Source organism: Lepus europaeus, chromosome 12 (assembly GCF_033115175.1).
Source record: "Lepus europaeus isolate LE1 chromosome 12, mLepTim1.pri, whole genome shotgun sequence".
In the NCBI taxonomy this organism is placed as follows: domain Eukaryota; kingdom Metazoa; phylum Chordata; class Mammalia; order Lagomorpha; family Leporidae; genus Lepus; species Lepus europaeus.
In genome coordinates this window covers 88759036-88778022 of record NC_084838.1, presented here as the reverse complement: position 1 = coordinate 88778022, position 18987 = coordinate 88759036, and the positions used below count along the sequence as shown (strand labels likewise).

At 46.3% G+C, this 18987-nt stretch overlaps 2 protein-coding genes across 14 annotated transcripts in view; one reads left to right on the top strand and one right to left on the bottom strand.

Moving 5' to 3' along the window:
• LOC133771988 (spermatogenesis-associated protein 31D1-like) overlaps nucleotides 1-6143 on the bottom strand; it is a 235687-nt gene extending 229544 nt beyond the window's left edge. Inside the window, exon 1 of the mRNA XM_062208477.1 lies at nucleotides 6014-6143. The gene's annotated coding sequence lies outside the window, so the exon portion shown is untranslated. The remainder of the gene's footprint in view (nucleotides 1-6013) is intronic.
• A 1415-nt stretch (nucleotides 6144-7558) lies between these two features.
• The window catches only part of TLE1 (TLE family member 1, transcriptional corepressor), a 98883-nt gene continuing 87454 nt past the window's right edge, over nucleotides 7559-18987 (top strand). For 4 of the 13 annotated variants that reach the window (XM_062208474.1, XM_062208467.1, XM_062208470.1 and 1 more), the window contains exons 1-4: nucleotides 7562-7747; nucleotides 8540-8640; nucleotides 9993-10056; nucleotides 10166-10210. In XM_062208474.1, the coding sequence (XP_062064458.1) occupies nucleotides 7724-7747; nucleotides 8540-8640; nucleotides 9993-10056; nucleotides 10166-10210 (234 nt within the window). In that variant the 5' untranslated portion in view covers nucleotides 7562-7723. Of the gene's footprint in view, nucleotides 7748-8539; nucleotides 8641-9992; nucleotides 10057-10165; nucleotides 10211-18987 lie in introns of all 13 variants that reach the window. The other 9 variants (XM_062208468.1, XM_062208473.1, XM_062208466.1 and 6 more) reach the window with 4 other exon arrangements.

Below are 18987 nucleotides of genomic sequence, written 5' to 3'. Positions count from 1 at the left end.
AAAAACACGGGATAATATTTTGATCACGGGTATGACAGCTTTTCCATGAAACAACAACAAAATCATCGTTTTCTTCACACTTTTTTTAAAACTAGAAACAGTGTAAGTCAATCTTTTAACTATGAAGTTAATTCCATTTAACATATGAAGAAAAAGATGTAGATAATGAACCTAGAACTGTTTTCCCAGGGTTTTTATCATGAAAAATTTCAAGCATAGGAAAAGTGAAAGAAAAGTCAAATGAATAGCTGTAGATGCTGTCCCTAAATTGGGTGACTATCAACACCTTGCCAAATTTGCTTTATCTTTCTACACCCTTTTTATTTGCAGTTAAGATGTCATTTGAACTTGCATGATTCACCACTTATTTTTTCAGAATAACATCCTTTTCTATAACCACAATATTCTCACACAAAAAGAATCATAATTCTGTGATACCTACTATCCAATCCTTATAAAAACTGGCCAAGTACCTTCCATAGTTGCTTTCATTTGGATTCGAAATACACAAGCACACACGCACACGTGCACACACATGCACATGTGCACACACACGCACACACACACAGAAATATGTTTTCATCTGCTGGTTCACTCCCCAAAAGCCTACAATGGCTGGGGATGGGCCAGGTTGAAGCAGGGAGCCAGGAACTCAATCCAGGTCTTCCACATTGGTTGCAGGGACTCAACTACTTGAGCAGGAAGTTGCAACTGTAGTGCAGCCAGGACCCAAACCCAGGCACTCTGATATATACAACTTGGGTATTCAAAGAGTTGTCTTAACTGCTATACCAAATGCCTAGGCTGCTTTTAAAAAAATTTTAAATCCAGGGACCAATAAAGATTCACACATTGCATAATATTTCTTTGTAGGGAATAGCTCTCTCTCTCTTTTTTTTCTGTCTTCATGATACAGACAATGTAAAGAACCCAAGCTAGCTGTCGGTGGAATGTCCCAACAGTTTGTATTTATGCCATCTAACTTGTTCACCTAGGGCTAGACTTTCCATACTAGAAGCCTGCCTGCCTTCTCTCTTCTCATCCCCAGAGCTCCCCTCCTTAAACCATAAATACCCAGAGATCTCAAGGTTTAACCCTTCAAAGACTCTGAAACTTCAGGAAGAAAAGTTAATTTAAATGATACTGCAAAAATAAAAGCTTTTCTTGAAAGAAAAGTGTCTCAGTGTAATGTTGATTTCTTAGCAAATCCTTGGCCTGCAGCAAGAACCCTAAGGGGCCAAGGTCTGCTCCTCTTCTGTGAACCTATAGGAAAGAAAGCATCAAAGCTGCTTCCTTTAACTACTTTTTCTTTTATCGACTAATTGCCCTTCAGCTTCTGCCCTGCTAAATGCTAAATTGAAGGAGTAAAAAAAGTGCATTATCCAATTTTTATCAGATTTTAAAATGGATTAAAAGGGGGATAGGAAAGCTAACTTCACTGAGACCATTCTTATGGTCTGATCTCAGGCAGTATTTGATCTTGCCCCAAAAGACTGCCTTTGCTTTTCCAGGGCATTTCATTGTTGGATATAGAAAGTTCTGATAGAAAGGCCCTCTGCCGGAACTATTAAAGAAGCTAATCATAAATCTTTCTATTGGTATGAAAATCTCAAGCTAATCAGACTGCACTAATACATAGGAGTATGCCACCCCTGTGTACTACATGGAAGTAGGCTGAGAAGAGATGCTGATATGCAGAAGAACATGCTTACAGGGGCACTTAGAGCTGCACTTACATGACTGCATATATACACAGGCTACTTTGGACTCTGGGAATATAGACTTCCATAAACAAAAGTTCCACCCTGGCTAAGGGGAGGGCTCTTCTGCAGGCCACAAACACTTTCAAGCGTTTTTAAAAACATGTTTGGCCGGCTAAGTAGTTTATCCCCTGGGTGCCTCGAATTCTCAAACAGTTTATTTGAATCCCGAGTGAATGGCTAATCTCTTACAAGTTTTGGGGCTTTAACAGGGAAAACAAATGGGTGGGCTGTGAAAATAAACACTGCATTTCCTCCCAGGCTCATTGTAGTTTCCAAAATTCCTCTCCTTCAAGTCTTTCACTATCCCCCAGCCTTCAAGTTCCCAAGCTTGGTCTCTTGTACCCTGTGAAAGTACTGAAATTGCAAAGAGAGATTTTTAATTATAAGTACTACAGTAATGAATTCAAGTACACTCATTTATCATAAAGGGCTTTCTCATCTGTCTCTAAAGTATACTTAAAAATGCTGTGTATTTGATAACATTAGCACCAAGCATCTTCCACATGTTAATGTTCAGCATTTCAGATGTTCACTCCCCCTGCCCTGTCCCTACCCGCCCCCCCCCCCCCCCCAGCAGTGGTTCCAGAAAGAGCACATTTATCTCAGTGTTTGGAGTGCCTGTGTGGTCTCTTCCTAATTTATTTGCACTCCTATCCTTGGGGGATAGCATCGCAATCCCCCTAGGCAAAGGGAGATTAGGGAATGGGGCAGTCTGCTCGCCCCACCACGACAGAGAAGGAAAAACAACTTCCCAAGTCCCGCAAGTTCTTCTGGCCACTGTACAAACTGTCCTTGAGCATGGAGAGTTTCCAAAAGCCCTAATTAGCAACTCACAGCAAACATTTCTTTGCATTAGCTAATGATCCGGCTACACTTGTAAGCAAACAGAACCAACATATCTAATCAATGCTGAAAAACCAACCAAATGCCTATTAAACATCTGGATGTGATTTTCTAGTTAGAACAAAATGAAAACATATGCAGGTTCCTTTGATCTGCGTCTTAACAAAGAAATTGTTGATAAAAAAGCATACTGGTCAGTCAATGTGTCATTTTCATAAAGTCTGCTCATTTCTCTTCAAATGCTCCCGGTTTAATTTAGTTGGTTTCCTGCAATCTCTAATTTTACCATATTGTGTGAAACCACAAGAGATTCTTTGGATGTGATTTTATTTGAGGTTTTACTGCCTCATGGATCTGCTACTGATTGTTTTTCCTTGTCTGCCTTCTCCCCTCCACATCCATGCCTGCCCATCCTATTTATTTCTATGGTAGCGGGGTGGGCAAGAAAAAGGTTACCAAGCAATGCTAGGATGATTTCTTCTGGACACTCTATTCTTAGCTTTAAGAAAAACTTTCAATTAAAAAAGTCAAGAGAAAAAAGAAGTACAAGTAATAACTCAGTCAAAAGGAAGAGAAAATGACAAAAGTGGTCTTTAAAAATAAGCTACAAATAACTGAAATATTTATTTCAAATAATAGATTTAAAGGATGCCTAATTTCTATGACTAGAATTCATAATTTTCCTATTTGTACAATACAATATCCAGCTTTTGTAATTACTTATGCTGTTAATGAGTTAAAAATCTGATAGTGAGGATGAATGCATGAAAATACGCCCACATATGCATCGAGGTAAACTGCACAGTGTGACAATATTTTGTTGCTTTTGCAGAGGATAATAAAGGGCATATTTTAAGAGACAATTTCCCATGGAAGCAGTGTCCTTAATATTATTTCATGTAAAAACGTCATTGATGTATAAATTTGGTAGAGGTAAAGAAGATTATGGTTAACAGACATTAAATAGAAGACCAAAATTACAGATTTCATGAGTAGGTCTATTTTCTTTTAAACATGCTTTAGGCAATCTACACATATATTATTTATTTAAAACATAAGATTAAAGTTACTTGATTGTTTAAACACCATCATTTGTAATGCAGTTTGATGAGAGTTTTGTAGTATAATTATTACAGCATGACAATCCTGGAGAAAATACGACCTTGAAAAAGGGCAGAGGCTTCTCCAGCTCTCAAGGAGGATGCTCTGAATGAGAAAGAAGCCTTAGAAAACCAACCACTTCTATGCACTCAATTAAAGGCGTCTGATTCAAAAACCATTATGCTCTTTCTTTTCTCCTAATACTACACATTATAAGAAAACCACAGGCCTGGCCTGGCTCTAAACTACTGGTACAGAAGCACTAGTTGAAAGAAAATTTTCAGTTTTTATTCATAGCAAACTGGGAAATAATGTGCAGAAACATTTTCTGTGATCAGTTTTATCAGAGAACATCAGCAACACCGCGTTAGAAATGATTCACTCCTGTCCCAAAAAATTATGTTTAAGTTTTCTGGTTAATTAGCAGTATGCTCCAGTTAATCAAGACACATCCTACCAGGTAAAGTTTGGGGAAGCCAGGGAGAGCTGCCCCAGGTATCCCTGCCTGTGTACAAGCACACTTCGTGCACCTAAGCATTTTTCCACCTAGTCCTACGGTTGGAACGGACCACAGATTGGCGTGTATAGCCCAATCACTAGATGATGATTTCACAAACACAGGAAGCCAAAGGAGAACTCTTAGTCGACCATGAATCATAATTTCTTTGGGTCCTACACGTGGAGCAAGCCTGCTTTCATCATCACCACATTTAACTAAGGAAAGAGAGGCAGGACTTCCTTTTCATTCTCCGTGTTAAGACCAGTGTAGCCCCTTTCTCAACTCCGCTTCAGAAAACTGCAGAGCTAGAACCCTGAACGTGTTTAAGAGCGTACTATGGCCTTGCACAGGCTGGCTGAAATCGCTTTTATTTTTCATTTATAATTGATATTAGGGATTGATGCAATTATAGACAAATCAATATCATACATATTTAAAAACGCCAGTGAAATGTATTAGCTAAAACGATTCTTTTAATATTTCAACAAAAAGATCTCTGTAAAAAGCAAATCTTTGAATAAAACGTATATGTGCTTAAATAAATTCGTTCCCCTAAGTTCCTCGAAGGTAAAATAATGGGGACGCGTGGTTACTAACACCAATATCTAGGTTCCAAGGAAAATAACACTTGTCGGTGATTTGCCTGCCTCGTGGAAGACGTTACCATCATTTGGCTAGAAGAGCATTATTCACGCACTGCTCATGATGTGGAAACAGTTTCACTGAACTGTTCTTTAAAAGAAAAGTACATATTTGTAAGCAGAAAGGTATCAATGCGGCAGTACTGAAACTCTTCTGCTGTGTGGTGTATCTCGAGAAAGACAAAAACAGCGGACAATACTAAACACGGAGCACCTCTCGTTCCTGTAAAAGCTCCAAGTCCCTTGCATCCCCAGTTGCCCCTCTAAGAGCCCAGGCCACGTCATTTAGCCGACTCTACGGCTCGGCCACGAGCAGCACCCAGGCCACGGGCTGGGCTGGGCCCGACAGGTTTTTCAGGTCCTGATGCTGGTCTATCCCACTGTTCCTCTTGGTTCCAGGAATTGGAAAGATTCCTGGTCTTGTTGAGCGGCTCCTAAGACTCCCCCAGCCACCCTGTCCCCCGCCAGAGGACTCCTGAGGGGGGGAAAAAAAAATCCCGGGACTTTGCACCGCGGGCAAAGCTGTCCCCTCAAGCGCACGAGACGCGCGTGCCCTCACGCCGGCGGCACCTTGGGGATCCCGCCCGCCAAACGCAGGCAGGCCGACCTTTCGACAAAGTGGCCCGGAATCCTTCAATAAAGGCCAAATCCCACCACGCTGGGCGCACGGGGAGGGCGGAGGGGGTCGCAGTCGGGGCTCCGGCGGCGGGCAGACCCACGCCGGCTAAGCTTTGCTCATTTATGCGTCTTCCGCCAAGTGTACAGCCCACTCCTGGGCACCGGGGAGAGGCGGCTCAAGAAAGGACTACGCTCTGAGGCATTTCTGAATGTGACCTCGCTTTCAAGGAGCAGCAGCAGACAAGAGGCCACCACACAAAAAACCATTTTGCTCGCATGACCAAAAAAAAAAAAAAACAAAAAACCCCTCCCTCCCGGCCCCAAGGCGAGACTACGCCGTGAGTCCCCGAGTTACTTTTACTGAGCCCACAAGATTCGCACTAGAGCGCAAAGTGAACAAGTGGCAGGATTTCGGCAAACTCAAGCCCCCGGCTTCCGCCGCAGCACGCTCACGGGTCCCTCCCGCCCGCGCGCGCCCGCGCGCTCCCCAGCCGGGCCCACGTTACTTTGATTGACAGCCCGGCCCCGCCGCTCTCCTTCCCACCGACCTTCCCATCCTTCGTGCCAATCTCCGCGTCGCGCCGCCTCTCATTGGCTGCTTTTGGAGTCCCGCGGCTCCTCCAGGAACAGTTCCTCCCCGAGCCCGGGAGGACGCGGCTGGCGGAGGAAGGGCGGAGGGGGGTGGGAGGGGAGACGGGGGAGACGGCGGAGATGGAAGCGAGCGGGGAGGGCGCCGGGGGAGCGGGAGGCACGGCCAGTCCGGCGCGGCGCCGCCATAGGCTCGAGGGAGGCGTGGCGTCAGCGCCCCACGTTGGGCGCGGCGAACGCGATTGGTTGACGCGGGCCCCCCTACGCCCCCGGCAGCCTCCCGGGCCCACGTCCCCCGCCGGCTCCGAGCTCGCGGCCCCCGCCCGCGCGGGGCTGGGCGGGGCCGGCGCTGGTTAGCTCCGGAGTGTGAAACCGCGTGTTAATGTAACCGGTGCGAGAGGCGCGGGCGGCGGCGGCGGCTGTAGGAGCAGCAGCGGCGGCGGCGGCGGCGGCGGGTACCCCGTGCCCGCGTCCCCGAGGCAACCGATCGCGCCACCCCCCCCCCCCCGCCCTCGCACGGCCGGGCGAGAGACCCGAGCCCTCAGCTTGGACCTCCGCTGGCCCGCGCGCGGAGACCCGCGCCCCGCCGGGATTACTCGGACTCGTCGGCGGAGTTTGCCCGCCGGGGCGGGAGGCCGAGCGGCGGAGCGCACTCCTGCTCTTCTCCCCCACCGTCTCGTGGATGTCGTTCCTCGGGTCGTGAGGGAACTTCGCAGCGGGCTGGAGCGCCCTTCGCGGAGAGGCAGACGAGGGGAAGGAAAGGAAGAGGGCCGACGAAGAAGGGTCCGGAGCGGCCGTGCGGGGCGAGTACGCACGGGCTGCGGCGCCCTGATGCGCCCCGGGCTGGAGGAGCAGCGGGTGGCTCCGGGACTGCCCTCCGTGGAGTAGCTCCGTCGGGCCAGGAGCGTTTGTGCAACCGCGGAGAACACCGAGTGCCGGTTGCGCGGGGCGTGCCGAGCCGCCTCACGGCGCGCCCTCCGCACTTTCCCCGCCTCGTCATCCCTTGCTCCCCGGCCCGGGCTGAGGCTTCGGACCACCGGGCTCGGAGCCTCCGCTTCGGCTCTGAGATCGCTCCCTACTGCCTCCCACGAAGAGCGCCCGACTCCCGGGCGCAGCCGGGACCGGCGGGGGTCGGCCCGGAGCGCCGCCCCTCCTTGTGTGTGTGTGTGTGAGGTGAGCCGGGGGCGCCGCGCCACCTGCACCTCGCCCGCCCCTGCGAGGAGACCGAGCAGGAGAAGAGCGAAGGAAAGCAGCCCGCCTGGATTTGGTTGCCCGCGACGGGCGCCGCGCACGCGGATTGCCCTAGGGGAGCGCAGCCCGAGTCGCCGCGCCTCCACCTCACCGCCCCGGGCGTCTGAGGCCCGCGGGTTGGAGCACAGTCGCTGTGCGCTCTCCCCCCGGCGCCGGCGGCGCCGCGCAGGTCCTTGGAGCAGCTGGGCCCGGGGCGTCCCGAGATGTGGCCCTGAGGGTGGGAGCCCGCACCGGCGGGAGCAGCAGCAGCAGCCGCGGGCGCCGAGTGGCCGGTGCGTCTCGCCGAGCGCGCCTGCGTGCGTGGCCAGCGCGCTCCCCGCTTCTGCCCGGCTGGATTGTCCTCGGCGGGATTAAAGTTGGAAATTGAGCGGAGAATTGAGTTGCCCGGGAACAGAGCTGCGGCCGCCGCCGGAAGAGCAATGTTCCCGCAGAGCCGGCACCCGGTGAGGCGCGGCCGGGTGGGTGCGGGCAGGCGCGCGGGGCTTGGGAGACTCGGTCTTGTGCAGTAGGGTGCTGGGCGGCCGCCGCACACCCCCGGCCCCCGGCGGCGCGAGGCCAGGGGCTCCTGGTCCCTCCCTCCGTGGGGTGGTGAGTGAGCTGAAACTCAAGTCCCCCACCCCCTTCCCCTCTGGGGCCCCTTCCTAGTTGACGTCTAGACCGGGCGGACGCGGGCGCTGGGGGAGGCTGGGGTTTCTCTCCCGCAGCCACATCCTGCGCTTTCCCCGAGGCGGGTTTGGCGGCCCCCCTTTGTTTCTCGTCTCGCCTATTTACATGTCAATGCGGCCCCCGTTCCGGTGCGTCCGGAGGTGGCCCTGGCGACTCTGGGAATGGAGGACTTGAGGGAGTTGTTTTTCTTCTCCGGTCCCCGGGGTCATTGTCGCCCCCGTGGGGGAGGGGGCGACGACGACGAGGTTCCGGTCTGGTCCCCGCACGCCGCACCCCCCAGGTCGCCAGGCAGCCCTCTTTCCTCGGGCGGGTTGACCCGGGAGCACTTGGCGAGATCTGCCCAGGAGGCCGAAAGAGCTTCCGAGCCTTTTTAGAAGCTGGGGGTTGGGAGTGGGGGGGAGGTCCGTTTCCCCCCTCCCCAAAGTGAAGCTCAGACTTGAGTTTGGGTCTCCGTTTTCTGCCGTCTCTAACTTTTTTGTTTATGTCCCTCCCGTTCTTGCCTCTCCTGACTTTATCCGTCTGCCCGCCCGCATCCCGGTCCCTCGGTGCCCATCGCCCATCGCCCCCAGACGCCGCACCAGGCTGCAGGCCAACCCTTCAAGTTCACTATCCCTGAGTCCCTGGACAGGATTAAGGAGGAATTCCAGTTCCTGCAGGCGCAGTATCACAGGTGCGTGTCCGGCTGAGCGGGCGGCCCCTTAGCCCCTTGGTCGCCCAGCCCGGTGGCGGCGTTGGCTGTATTGAGTACTTGCGTCCAGGCGGTGGCGTGTGGAGTCGCAGTTCAGACCTGTCATTCACGGTACCCCCTTTCCCGGCTCTTCCCGGGCCAGCTCTGCTCCTGTCTCCTCCTCCCTCCTCCCATTGTTTCCCTCTTGCCGGCTTGCTGCTGTTCCAAGGAGTCCTTTTTGGTGTATTTAGGAGTTGCATGAGAACTGTCAATATTTGCACTTCAGGTATTTATTTTGCAACAGGCTGAGCTGAAACATTGGTTCAATCAATCCTTCAAGCCCTGGAGTGCGGGTTCAGGGAAGCAAAAGCCATGTTGAAATCGCTGTTTGCCGTACTAGAAAATTGGGTTGTCTGAGGCAAAGTCCATTAGGGAAGGAGGCTAGTTGGCTTTTAGCTATGTCCATCCTTGGTGATGAGAGGGACAAGGTGGTGAGCGTTAGGGGAGAGCTCATCCACTTTGGCTTCCTTCTGAATTGATTGATTTGAGTGTAGTTAGCGTTCATCTTGGCCTCAGTTTCTTCATGTACGGATACCCATCTGCAAGGAATTTATAACTGAAAGCTATCTGTAAAGTCACTGATTGTTCACAGTGGGTATTCCAGAAAGGTTAGTGTCTTTCTCTGGCTCCTTGGGAGGTTAAGGCTGATTCAAGCTAAGAAATTGCTGTAATGGCAATTTTTAGCTTCCTCTTGCTCGAGATGAGGGTAGGTGGTTCGGATGTGAATTTTCTTACTCTGTCAGGCCGTTATTCTACTTATAAGTGGTGGATCTAGGGCTTGAGGTGTCCTTGTGCGCACCGTGTTTACTCATGAGGGAGAACTTCAGCCCATTTTATGGCGGTACCTGCTTGGCATGTTTTGGCAGGAATTTAAAAACCATCGGTTTTGAAAGGGACCAGCCATTGTAGAACTAACTTGGCAGGTATGACTTTGAAACCTGGAGACAAAGATGGTGTGGCCTAAGGCTGGGACAGAAGTGTGCAAAGGCTGGATTTTGGTGGGGTCCAGAGAAACAGACTCTGGTGTGGGGAACGGGGAACAGATGACCATGAGGAGGGATCAGCTGACGAGTGTACACCAAAGAGAAGAAGCAAAAGGCTGAGGGATACTCTGTACTGCTCACCTCATTCCTTTTTCCTGTTAAATACAGAGACAAAGCTTTTGGGTGTTTACCTAGATAGTTTATGGCTTTTCCAAATTGGTCTGTGTTTTTACTTGAAGTGCAAATATGTGAGGCAGATGTTAAAACAAGTGACATAATGTTTACATTAAGTTGCCTGTTTTGTTTTCATAGCCTTAAATTGGAATGTGAGAAACTGGCAAGTGAAAAGACAGAAATGCAGAGACACTATGTGATGGTAGGTATCAAAGATTGGAGTTCTTTTTCATGTAATATTAGCAAATATGTGTTCTTCGCATCACAAAATGTGAGTTAATGAAATGCCTGGTTCTTTCTTCTCTTTACAGTATTATGAAATGTCATATGGATTAAACATTGAAATGCATAAACAGGTAAGCTTTAGATAAATCTTAAGCCGAAACAAGAAATCAGCTCATACCATTTTGTAATACTGGCTTTGTCCTCAGTAGAGGGTTGTGGACCTGGGAGTTTGCATGCCAGTTTTGGCCTTGATTGCCTTTCTTGTAACTTGGTGGTAGTGTCTGCAGCAAGCGTAGAGTGCTTACATGACTAGCTGTTTTAGAAATGTGAATTAGCCTTTTTTAGGCAGCAGAGAAATTGAGACTGAATTTAGTTTTCTACCTGGATAGATTTATTGTCCTCTGAAAAGATCTCAGGATCTGTAGAATTGCTGACGTTCAGAACAGTCCCTGTGCTTGTGCTGTTTGGAAGGAAGTGCGCACCTTTGGGGGGAAGGGCATGTTCAAGAGTTTTTGTGATCAGGTTCAGCAAGCTGAGTGATTGACTGGAGTACTCTGTGCTTCTGGGCTGTGTAAGCGAGACTCAGGATTAATGGCTTATTAGCAAACATGTGTTTAAAAAACTTGTCAGTTGAAGCAGGTTTGGAGGTTTAAAAAAAAAAAAAGGCATCCTTTTGTGGCCACAGCATATGTTGGAAATTGCTTCAGTCCTAGTGGTTTTAAAAGCATGAAAAGATTAGTGACTGGAAAGCCCTAGCTATGACTATGAGTTTGCAAGTTCCCATAAAATTCACACTTATGGCTACTATAATGGTGTATAAAAAGAGTATTGAGCTGGAACAAGGCACTAAGGACCTCATAAGAGAAGAAAAGCTAAATGATTGCTCAGCCCAAAGGACCCTCAATTGAGTAGTCATTGTCTGCCAAAGAAAGCATTAATGGCAGGGTGTAAGTATTCTGGAGATATGCTGACATTCACTTTTTCATCAAGACGCTGGTACAATACGTCTTTTAGAAATCGATTGCCTCTTAAAAAATTATCATCAGATGAAGTTGCACAGTTGGACACATTTCAAAGTGCAACAATACAGTTCTTACTTGATGTATATGTGCTATTTCATCTCAAACCCTTGTTTCATTAAATTAAAGAGCATGGCTGACCGGCTGGGGCACAGTGGAGAAATTGATTAGTTCAGCCTTCAGATCTTCCTTATATTCAAAGACTTTCATTAAGCAAGTGTGTTTCAGAGTTGAATTCTGCTTTTGTAACTCTGCACTCTTTGATTTTTAATTCATCATAGATTTCATAATGTTATCATCCTGTACCTTAGATCTGTTTTCAGATATGTGTTTGGAAAATGAGAGTTCAGTTCAGAGCCTTTCATTAGTAATATAATTCGGCCTTTAAAAATGCTGATTTTTACTCTGATGTGCAAAGTTGGTAGCTTAGGTTTGTGTTGGGCTTGTGCCTTTATGTGTGTGTGTGTGTGTGTGTGTTTCAATGGCCAGTGCCTTATTGAGGCACTTGTAACTTGTTGATAGTAAATGGACTAGAAGATCTATAGCTAACATGGTCATTTAAACGATTTATGCAAATAAATATGGCAGACAAGTTCTAACCTCCTGCTTTTTTTTTTTTTTTTTAAGTGTTATCTTAAAGGGCAAATATTTTGGTAACAAATATTCTGGAAACGTAAGATGAGACTGAGTTTTTCTTAAACCAAAAGGATTTAATAACCTCGACTTTTTTCCAGGGAGCAACATCCCTGTGTGGTTCTGTGTGCTAGAGTGCTGGATTTATTGGGGGAGCTAAAAGAGGTGTGCAATTCTTCTGGGTTCTTAGAGGTTATGTGGTGGGGTGACCTCTCCTTGATTGTGTAGAGAGAAGAGGTGAAGAGGGCAGAAGCCCCTTGTGTGAAAATAGTTTTCTAACGAGTTTGTGCACTGGGGCACTGAGCACTTGTGGGTATACACTGTCTGTCCATGAGCCAGTGTGCATTAATAATACACTGTGTATAATTGGCTCAGTAATTTGAAAAATGTGAAAAGCTGAGCGGCACCGTGTTCTTAGTAGTAGGGTGGTAAGCCCCCCTGAAATTTAGTTTATATTGTAAATGCTGACAGACCCTTAACTGGAGTGGTGTGCAAAGTAGTGCTGTAATTCAGTTTAAAGTGGCCTTACATTTGAAAAACATCCTTCTGAATGTCACACGTTAATAATAAGTTCTGAGGAGGCATTTGGTGCAGCGAGTAATCATAATTCTTATTAAAACTGGTGACGTCTGGCCCCCAGGGTGTAGCCAGGCTCAAATTGATGCTTTTTGCCGCCTGATCACCAGCATGGCCTAAGTGCTCATTATATTGTAGAGAGGGCCTTTGGAGCTCTCATTAGATTTGACAGGAATTCTCTCTAGGGGGAAACTGGGCATTAGCGAGACTCCTGACAGGCTGAAATTATTCCTGCTTTATGGCTTATAACCAAATGCTAGCAAGGCATCATCAGGGGACACAAAAAATTGTCATTTCTGACAACATCTTTGTTACGGAAAAAAAAGCGCACTGGTGGGGAAACTTTCTGTGGAGAGAGAGCTTTAATACTGTTAAGATTTGTCTCCAGCGTGACGACCGCTCTCCCTTTCCACCTTTCAACGGGTTTGGCGGAGGAATGAGCTTTAGAGATTTCAGTGTCACGTCTCACCACCGACTACTCCATCTGGAAGTTTTAAAGTGGAAGTGCATCCAAATCAGGAACGGTATAATTGTGGTTTCCTTTCTTGGTGTGGTGCCCGCGGTCCATGTTTATGTTGTGTCAACACTTCCTGATAAGCCTTCCCCTTACTTTCTCTGCGCCCAGTTGTGGCCTGTTGCTGAAAAGGCAGGCAGCAGAACAGGGATGATAACAGATACTTCCATCTTTATTGTAGCATTAAGGCTTTCTTTTCCCTGAGAGCTTATGGATCCTTGCTTGTCCATCTCTGTTCATGTAGATCATACACTCCAGATCTCTTTACAACAGAGAGGTGAGGGGCCAGTGCCGTGGCTTAACAGGCTAATCCTCTGCCTTGCAGCGCCGGCACATCGGGTTCTAGTCCCGGTTGGGGCGCCGGATTCTATCCCGGTTGCCCCTCTTCCAGGCCAGCTCTCTGCTATGGCCCAGGAAGGCAGTGGAGGATGGCCCAAGTGCTTGGGCCCTGTACCCGCATGGGAGACCAGGAGAAGCACCTGGCTCCTGCCTTCGGATCAGCGAGATGTGCTGGCCACAGCAGCCATTGGAGCGTGAACCAACAGCAAAAAGGAAGACCTTTCTCTCTGTCTCTCTCTCACTATCCACTCTGCCTGTCAAAAAAAAAAAAAAAAGAAAAAAAAGAAAAAAACCCCAAAACAACAGAGAGGTGAGGAATTCTCATCCAATAAAGACAATTCTAATACCATCAGAGTTAAGGTGCATTGTAAATAGCAAGTTGTTGTGGGTCTTGATTGTTTCCAGGGCTGTGTCCAGTGTGTGTAAAGCTTTGATCTTTACATTGGTTTCCATTGTATGGCTTGTTATGATCTTGATTGGTATTTTTTGGGAACAAGATGTACTGTAAATGCACACATAAGCTTTACGTATGCCATTCATGTATCTTCTGCACACTGATGAGGCCATGCTGTAAATTGTCATAGGCAGCTTCAATTTGTACAGCAATTAACAGCTTTCAATAGTGATTTGTCTCCCATGACCTCCACAGGCGTCCTGTGAAGCAGATTGGATAGTAGCTGTTTGGCTTGGGTGTGTGTTCAGAGACTGCGACTTGCTCAAGACCAAGCAACTATTAAGGCTTGAGTTGGAGTTGCCTGACCCTAGGTTGCTTTTTTTCTGTGTCTGCCTTGCTGCTGTTGGGAACACAAGGCCAGTGGTAGAATCTCCTTTTGGCCTGTGTGTTGTAGCCCACAACTACCTCGTTGTATGTCTCTGCAATTCTCTTTGTGCTGATGGAACTTGTGATATACAAGATATATCAGAGCTAGGTACATAGTTCCAAAAGTTAAGATTTTCTATGATCTGAGATCTGTGGGTGGAGCAGGTGGTCTGAACCATGCTGTCATCAGGGTAAACTCCTTTTAAGAATGAGAGAGACAATGTGGAGACCCTAGCAATGGAGTGAGTGTGTGCCTGCCTTGTGCTACACCCTGTAGAGTGGGTAACTGGGACTCTCTAGGGAGCCACAGGGGGCAGAACTTAAAAATAAATGAGTCTGGGCCGGTGCCGTGGCTTAACAGGCTAATCCTCCACCTTACGGCGCCGGCACACCGGGTTCTAGTCCCAGTTGGGGCGCCGGATTCTATTCCGGTTGCCCCTCTTCCAGGCCAGCTCTCTGCTATGACCCGGGAAGGCAGTGGAGGATTGCCCAAGTGCTTGGGCCCTGCACCCGCATGGGAGATCAGGAGAAGCACCTGGCTGCTGGCTTCGGATCAGCGAGATGCGCTGGCCGCAGCGGCCATTGGAGGGTGAACCAATGGCAAAAAGGAAGACCTTTCTCTCTGTCTCTCTCTCTCTCACTATCCACTCTGCCTGTCAAAAAAAAAAAAAAAAATTAAAAAAAAAATAAAAATAAATGAGTCTGGAAGGAGTGATGGTATATTTTACAGTCTTGTTTTGAGATGGAGAAGGTAAAAGAGCTTCAAATTTCTGAGCACATGTAATATTTTCAGCAATCCTCATGTCTCAGACTCTGTTAAGTTTTGGAATGAAAATGCTTTTACAATTTTGCAGTGTGCTTTAAAATTTCTCTTAGAAAAATACGTTGTTATTTATTGCTCTTCCCCCACTCCTCCCCCAAAAAAGTATTTAATTGGAATTGTTGGGGATTCACTTGTGGATTAATTCCTCATATGGGATCCTTTTCCTGTTTGTCTTCAAGTTTTACCTTCCTGTTTTTTAACCATGCATGATTTCTTTTTTCAAGTCTTTTTCTTTTAAATTTTCTTTTATTTATTTGAAAAGAGAGACAGGAAAAAGAGAAACAGAAAATTTCCATTTGCTGATTGATTTCCCAAATGCCTGCCATAACTGGGGCTGGGCCAGGCTGAAGCCTAGAACCTGAACTGTATCTGGGTCTCTCATGTGGATGAAAGGGACCCAAGTACTTGAACCATGACCTGCTGTTTCCCAGGGTGTGTATTAACAAGAAGCTGGGGTGGAGAGTGGAGCCAGGACTTGAACCCAAGGACCCTGGTTTGGGACATGGGTGGCCCAAGCAATGTCCTGACCACTGTACCAAATGCCTGCCCCAGCCATGGATGTTTTTGTCTCCAGTTCCTCACTTTGAGATTTTTTTTTAGACTGAGAAATGATTAGCTGGAGTGTAGGTACTTAGAGTTAAGCTCTACCAGGTATTTAATAACCTTGTAATACAAAGAGGGTAGCTGTCATCAAGATTAGAGTGGTCCCAACTTCATTTCGTTAGCCAGGCCTGCCCTTTACAAGTGTAAGTATTTAGAGCCTAGATTCAGAAGTGTGAGATTAGCCATTTTTTTTTTTTTTTATCAGCAAACAGGGCCAGACATGATCCTTACTCTCTAGTCACTTTCCCAGACCCTTCAGCAGTGGGGCCCTGGCTGCCTTCTGCCTGGGGCCTGCCCTGGGGGAAGGTGAGTGTGACAACAGGCACTAAATTTAGGAGGGTGTCAGAAAATTTGGTACTTAAGATAAACAACATTTAAAAAATTTAAAATTACTGTCCAAAATATCCACATAGAACGAAAGACCAAAATTTTCTGTAAGCATAGGTGTGTCCAGGTTAGGATGAGGTCTAGGGAGGTGGAATTGAGGGGTGTAGGGTCAGAGCACCTCACGTTGTTGCCTTCCTTTCCAGAGTGTGTGGGGAATGGCAGGCATCCGTAAGCTCTGTCTTGGCTGATATTGGTTCATTGAAGTTTCCTGGCCTCAGTTTCCCTCACTGTAAAGTGAAGGTCTTAGACTAAAGTAGCAGGGCAGGACTCACCCTCCTGCCCCTCAGCACTGAGCACCTTATGTGTGTGAATTGAGGAGAGTCTTTTGCAAGAGGGCTTAAGATGTTCTCCCAAAAAGTGTTTATCAAGAATCACAGGATGCAAATCTGTTCCTTTAATAAATATTTACGTAAATCATCCTGAAAGATATGTTCAGGTACTGGCTAGAGAACCATTGTGAGTTTCCCCAGAGCTGAGTCCAAACTTTTATGGTCTCCAGAAGTGGACTTAACCAGAAGGAAACTGGGGAGTTCCCAAGGCTTTGCCTGGCTCAGTTCCTCTCCTGCCCTTATTGATTACTATTTCTCTTAGTTCTTAAAATTGAAATTCTCACAGTCGGTATCTTCAGTATAATAATGTCTTTAAATTCTAGAGAGGTGGTGTTTTTTTTTTTTTCTCCTCAGTTGGTTTATTTGACAAGATTAGGTGTTTTTTAGCTTTAAAATAGCCCTTACTGATGGGGTTGGTGAGTTCTGCTGTAATAAGTGTGTCATAGGATTGTTTTGTGAAGGTATTTTTGGTGGAGCTTTGTGTATGTGTTTGTAGGTAGGTAGTAGGTAGTGGTTGTGGGCAGGGGTAGCAGGGTTTCTGGTTATTTTCCGAGACACAATTTGATCTGAAAAATAAAGTTACACTGAACTTTTTGCATAAGTTAAGATATTCATGTATTGCCATTCACTTTTATAAAACTTGTTAGTTGTTTTGCAGTTTTTTGCAAATATGTATTTTATAGATCACACAGTCACTTCAGTGTTTCTGAAATGTTGATATGTGGTTTTATCAAATAACCTGAGTTAGCACAATTATATGTTTCATTATTTAACATTTAAATTTGTAGTTTAGTTCTGCTTGCTTTCTTTGAAGTATTGTAGAATGATAACTGAGTATAATTTGTTTCTTACCTTCCCATGCAGCTCTTAGCATTGGGTACAAAAATACTTATCTTTGAAAGTTTTCTTTGCAGTATTGTTTGCTACTTAGTCATTCATTCTTTGACCACAACTTATGTTAGCAGAAAAACTATAGGATATAGGTTATTTTGGTATAAGAGATGAATTCTGAACATTCTATCAGTTCAATTGATTTTTTTTTTTAATTTGCCAAATTGAGAAAAACTAAGTGTGCAGATATATACCACTGTGTGCACTGAGGATGATAGAGTTAAATATTTAACCTGCTGAACATCCCTTAGATTCATTCTGGATGTTCTAATAGATACTCCTTATCTATTAGATGGAGGTGAAGTTAGTCTTTGAGAATGTCAGTGCATTTGAACTTGCACATCCAAATCGTGCAATTTCCTAGACCACTGACACAGTGTGTTCAATTTTAAGTGGGGCTTGGTATTTGTGTCATTACTAATCCAACTAGGTCACTGATCTATGGTATTTTGGTAACCTGTCAGGAAAAAGTTCGAGACAAGTAACCAGAGTTGTTGACTTAACGAATTACAAGTTGTGTACATATATTGCTATACTAAGCTACTGCATACGTTTATATCGATTGGACGTTTTGAACAGAAGGGTTAGAATGAAAGTGCTCATGTTCTCAGTGCTGTCCCCTGACTTGTCCTGTGTGTCCCCTGGGGCATACTCACTTTATTTCCATTGCCACTAACCTACATTTCAGACCTGTCAGCCCATTTGGAACTGGGGCCCAGGAAAGGGAGCATCTTCAGGAGGGTGGGTCTTGGAGCCACTTTTTAGTTGTGACTTCCTACTCTGCACAGTCTCTTTGCCTTCACTCACAGCTTTCTGTGTCTGACCTGAGGCCTTTCCTCTCCAGTTTTTCTTGGCCACTGCACCTTTCTCTTCCCTGCAGTTCTTTAATCCAGCCAAATGGGCAGCTGCTTTGTGCTGAAAGTATGTTTTGTGTTTTCCTGTTTTCCATATAAAGTGTCCAAGCCCCTTTGTCAAACTTTGCATGGCCTTCCTCATTCCCCTTCAAGGTCCAGTTCAAATAACATTGCCTGTTTACTTCAAGGCCTTCCGCCACAGCTCCAACCACAGCTGTCACACCACTGACTTTGCTCTGTGTTCTGTAATAATGTTTCTCCAGTGCCTCTTTTATTACTATCACTAGGTTGCAGTTAACTTTGACACTTGAGTCTGAGCCTTGTATGTACTCTTCCCAGTAGGTCTTGTGGATTAGGCACTTGTGTGGTATGTTTCACATAGTCCTATGTAGACCGGTAGTTGGTACCATCTGGGATCCTGAACATTTGAAAATCAGGTGAAAGCTACTTTGCCAAAAAGAAAAAAAAATAGGATGTACTCATTTTAACACACAAATAATTTTGCCCAGCAATTTTGGCTGTTTTTGTACATTTCAAGATCCTTCAACAAGCCCACAGGAACCATATAAAAAACTTAGTACCAGTATGGGTGCTTATGCTAAAATTAAAAATGAAATCTGTTCAATTCTAATAACCTTATCTAACCACTTCTGCTTAGTTGTTTTTATTTGGAAAAGTGATTTACACTTGGAATATCCACTAAGGCTTCTTAATGAGGAGACTAATTAGAGTAATATATTTAGGTTTGTACTAAAAAAGAAGAGAGAGAAACTAGCACATGGCTGGTGGCCTGGGCTTCAGTGTGAATTGAGTGTGCACGTCTTTCTGTCTGTAGAACCATTGCTTATTGCTTAAGGATTACCACGGCTGTCAGAGTCATAGATAAGTATTACAAACATCTCTCAAGACATTCAACTTGACTTTGCTAGTGTAACTTTATTATTTGCTTACTTTTTTTTTTTTTTTAATATTTGAAAAACAGAGAAAAAAACAAAGCTCCTGTTTGCTGGCTCATTCCCCAAATGCCCACAATGACCAGGGCTGGGCTGGGCTGGGCTGGGCTAAAGCCAGGAACCTAGTACTCAATCCAGGTATCTCATGTGAGTGGCAGGAACCTGGC